Raw genomic sequence first — 5,145 nt, 5'->3', positions numbered from 1 at the left:
TATATAATCTTTTTATCAATATTACAAATTAGATATTTTGCATTGCATTTGATGAAAATATTAATAATATGACACAATGTTTATAAAAACTTTTTATGACAAATTCAACAACTACAAAAAATAAAATAATACTCAAGTAGTTTAAAATGTTACTGGGTTAGCGTGTGGGCTAACGGGTTTGTAAAAGTGCGCTTCTTACAAGTCCTAAGGTTGTTAGTTTGAATCCTGGTCTCAAGATTCCTCAGACATTTACTACTGGAAGCAACTTACACAGACAGACATAGGAGTGATGGCCCTACCCTAACTTTTGTATCTTAATCGGCAATCATATTGCCATTTATTGTCCAGGATCTTAAATAACCACCTAAAGGTTTGTTCCATAAATGGTCTGCTTTGAGATAAGAAATGTAGTTCCTCACCTGAATCATTTTTCAGAAATCCTTCAGGATACCAAAACAATTATTTGAAAACTTGTGTTTTTTCTTACTTTTGGTGTATTTTTAATTAATATAGATATTATTTATTTAACTATGTAAACCCAGTGTTTGTGTTTAAGTATCTTAGTAAATTTGAAGACATTCAGCTCTTTTTAACAACTTTATTAACAAAAGCAAGAGAGATATTATCCAGTAAATTTTTTTTTTAGATATTAGAAGGAAATAAATGGGTACAAATTGGTTACCTCCCTGGTTCCTTGTTGCTGAGGGCTGGAGAGCGTTTACATAAATGGACAGGTGGAGTATATAAACCATCTGTGAGTATTATTTTGAAATAATATAAAATGTTTTTTATTAATTACATTCCTTGTTAACCATAAGAAAAATATATACCATTGCTCATTCAAGAAAGTTTCTGCAAAGTTCTTTAGTCTACTCATAATAAGAAAAAATAATTTACCTTAACTACAATGAGTATCTCTTTGATATTTTCTATCGCACTCAATTGATTTTTGACAGGTTATTTGATATTCAGGTTTTAATTTTGGATTCACTGCTTGTTCAAACTTTTGGTGTTTTGTTTAAGTTTAAATTTACAACTAAAAACTATAAAGTCAGACTGAAAACTAAGATTTCCACTAGTCACAACGATGTGAAGTGGTTTTTGGTTTTGAGAGGTTTTTTTCATAGTTAAATTAAACCACTGCTTAATACTATTCCAAGAATATTTGTCACTTGTGTTTAATTGTTCTTTTTTGGGGTTAAATCCAACTCTTCATATGTTTATCAATAAAAAATAAATATTGGTATACATACCTTATTTTGTTTGAGGAGATTGATTCAAATATTAAATGTTATTCAAAATCATGAAATTGAAACATGGAAGCCCAAAAAGAGTAAAATATGCAATTTTGTGCAGAAAAGACTGAAAACGTGCAAAATTGGGGAGAACTTCAAAATGTGCAATATAATATTAGTGTAATTAGAATATTTTTTCCATGTTTCAAATTTTAGTCAAGGTTTGGCTGAATTGATATTTGATACATCAAAAGATGCAATCTCATGAAAATATGGTCCCTAGATATTAGTATTTTATCATAAGCTAAGAGTAAAATCAAAATTCTCAGGATAAGGAGGAACAAAATCTTAGTCAGCTGTCAAACCTAGTGCTATATTTTTCTTCACATTTCATAAAATCTATTTTGTAAATGAATATCTTTCAGGATTCACTTGTTTCATAAAAGAAATAAAAAAACTATAAATTCTAAAATTATCCCAAACTAAAATATCATGATATATAGATAATTGGGTTAGCACTCTAAAATAAGAAGTACCTTTTTCATGAATATCATTTATAGTAGATATAAATTTTTATGAACATCATTTATTAATTTAATGATTTTTATACAATTTAATTCTGTCTTCTAGTGTTACAGATTAACTGTTCCAGATGACACCAATACACTAGCAAGATCTAGGCATTGCTCTCTTCTTTATGTAGATCCTGCCAAGACAACTGTTATTAAACCTATAGACATTATATTTAAAGAATTCCAGCCTTATCAAGGTCAACAAAAACAATATTGTAGTTTAATTAGGGCCTATCATTATGTACAGCGTAGGATAAGGCAACTTTGTAGATAAATATATTGTTCATTATTTCTATGAATGAATATTTTTCACATATCATTTTATCTCTCTGAAGTTAGAGAGTAAAAATATATTTTAAAAGATTGGAGCAAATGAAAAAAAGGTTTTAAATTATGTAGATTCAACTGACAATACATATCAATGAATACAATTTTTTTTAAACTGGTAACTTTACCCTTGTTTTAATGATATTACTATCATTTATTTGTGAATATGAATAATGGAGTGTTATTTATAGAGTGTATTCATGACTAGTCAAAAAAATACATTATTTTTTCTTTATATTTTATATTTCTACAAATGGCATTTGTATTAAAAAAAATAAATATAATCTATTGTGTTGTTAATATGATCTAATATTTTTTTTACCTTGGAAAAAAAATAAAATAGATTATAATCATAAAATATGGATGGTTCCTAACTGATATCATTGAAAAAGAATCCAGCATAGCATATTCTCAGAATTTCATTGAAAATATTCATCTTTCCATCTATATCTCAGTCATCTCCATGATAATTTAGCATAACTGTTTTTTTTAATTTGGCAAGTGGGTTGAGTGGTATTTTTTGCCAACCCCCGATGAGTACATAGAGGTTGCTGTTGCATATTAACGAGAGTTGGTGTTTCAAGATTGATTTCTCAGGACTGAACCTAGTAGGAATTGAACCCACAACATTCTGAACCTTGTCCTTAAATGCTCGGCCATCACGTCCCATAGTTAGTTAGGGATGAGGCCACTATGGCCCACCATGCAGCTGGTGTAATATGCAAATTTTCAATATTGTTGACTTATTAACCTTGGTGAAAGCTGCACTTTTTTATATTTTCATGGAGATGCTGTGACATTAAGTTTATATTGATCCAATCTAGTTAGAATAAATTGAAGACGTTAGCACGTTAATATGTGATAAAAAGATTATACAAAAAAAATTGTAAAACATTTTTTAACTAAAATTAACTTTTAATTTTGTAGAAAACTATTCTAATCTGAATGAGAGAGTTAAGATTTATTTTTTAGGACCACTATGAAATTAATATCTAGAGAACCAGGTACAAATTGAACCTATACAGTTCAAATTTGAGCGCTCTGGGATCCTCACTCTAATAGGCTTTACCATCATGGCTTTATTATATATTAGTAAACTTTATTGATATTGATCTAAAAATGGGTTTTATTTAATTCATTTAGTTTAAGATTCAGTCTTAATGAATCAAATCATTGCTTATCCTTCCCATAATTTTCTTATTTACTTAATGATCTTTTTCATTAAAAAAGGGGGCTTAATGAAGATATATCAACCAGGCATGGGGTGACTCTATCCTGTTAATCTAATTAAAAATTACAGTATCTTAGTTTTCCAAGGACAGAAATATAGGTCCTAATATGGCCACTGATCCTGAACTGTTATAAACTATGGATTAAGACTGATTTTTGACTGTCCTTGGGCCCGAGAATTAGATCATTTATTTACAGCTGAATCTTATCTGATTTAAATTGAACAATGAACTATACTCCCTGTCAAAATACTATACCCCCTGGTTCCTTACTGGAGTTTATCAACACAGATAAATTTAGTTCTATAGTTTCCTTCTCCTCACTCAATAATACCAAATTATCAGCACACCCAAGCACCGGTATTTTACCACCTAAAAATCATATTATTATAAATAAAATAAATCTTGATGGCTCCAAAACTTATTATCGTATTAAGATTCATAGGTATTTTGACAGGGAGTATAGTTCATTGTTCAATTTAAATCAGATAAGATTCAGCTGTAAATAAATGATCTAATTCTTGGGCCCAAGGACAGTTAAAAATCAGTCTTAATCCATAGCTTACGACAGTTCAGGATCAGTGGCCATATTAGGACCTATATTTCTGTCCTTGGAAAACCAAGATACTGTAATTTTTTATTAGATTAACAGGATAGAGTCACCCCATGTCTTTTGACAAACTTTTGAAATTCAAGAAAATATTAAAGATAATTTTAAAGAAGAATTCAAAAGACGAGTTAGGAAACTCCTCAAGATTTATATGTCTGCAGATAATTTAATTAAAACAATCCATGGGCTAAGCCAGTACTGACTCATACTTAGTCATTTTAAAGTAGTAAACACGGAGCTAAAAGCAATGAATTATTTGGCAAGAATCCCTTTTACCTCAGCCACAAAATGACACCCCAGATCTTTAGTTAAAGAGAAGAAATATTTAATAAGAAAGCAAGAAAATAACTGAAGATATAGCTTTCTACAAAGAAATTCTCCTGTATGGTCAGCAATAAGGCTGTAGGAAAATGTGTTTGCGGCTTTGAACTTGATTTCACCAGGGCATACAGACTGATTAAAAATAAGAAAAATAAATTATTACATAACCATTTTTACCATGCTTTGTCAGAATCATGAATAGATTGGGATGCTTACATCAAGTGCCTCAAAAAAGGATATTTATTTCCCAAAATGGAAGGTTTCATTTTGGCCATTCAGGATCAGATGGTTGCAACTAATGTGTATAGGAAATATATATATATATGGATAAGACACTAACGACTGTTATTGTCCATGTAAAAGACTACAGTTAAGTCTATCCAGCATATAACATCTGATTATAATGCATTGGCAGGTAAAGAATACCTTATACGGCACAATAGTCTGGCCAAGGTTATCTAACGAGCACTGGTGTTATTTAACTTGAAAGAGGACCAAGTTCCTTATTATTAGTATGTCCCAAAACAGGTACTATTCTTTTAATTGAATAGAAGATGGGAACGTTGTTTGAGTACACTACTTTTCTAATAATGAAATAGTTTAAATCTGAAGTAACAACTAATAAAGGTAATAATAACCAAACTATAGCAATATTATTTATTGCATTTAACAATTAATCATATGTATAATTAGGAAAATTATACAATACAGTAGTAAACAACAATGCTGCATTTTCATAATCCATTTTTACAATTATCTACAAGAAATAACTAGAGAAAAATAAACTAATATATTTATTACATCAAGATAGAAAAACTTATAAATTAAAACAGTCTAATTGATTATATATA

At 29.2% G+C, this 5,145-nt stretch overlaps 1 protein-coding gene across 1 annotated transcript in view; it reads left to right on the top strand.

The window, feature by feature from the left end:
• The window catches only part of LOC106684205 (uncharacterized), a 66,256-nt gene extending 63,822 nt beyond the window's left edge, over positions 1-2,434 (top strand). Inside the window, exons 8-9 of the mRNA XM_014426147.3 lie at positions 647-754; positions 1,866-2,434. Of these exons, the coding sequence (XP_014281633.1) occupies positions 647-754; positions 1,866-2,081 (324 nt within the window). The 3' untranslated portion in view covers positions 2,082-2,434. The remainder of the gene's footprint in view (positions 1-646; positions 755-1,865) is intronic.
• Positions 2,435-5,145: the final 2,711 nt, after the last annotated feature.

This window comes from Halyomorpha halys, unplaced genomic scaffold, assembly GCF_000696795.3.
Source record: "Halyomorpha halys isolate HHAL.00 unplaced genomic scaffold, Hhal_1.1 Scaffold556.1, whole genome shotgun sequence".
Classification (NCBI taxonomy): domain Eukaryota; kingdom Metazoa; phylum Arthropoda; class Insecta; order Hemiptera; family Pentatomidae; genus Halyomorpha; species Halyomorpha halys.
Note: the sequence above shows the minus strand (reverse complement) of the source record. Positions and strands in the feature narration are given on the sequence as shown.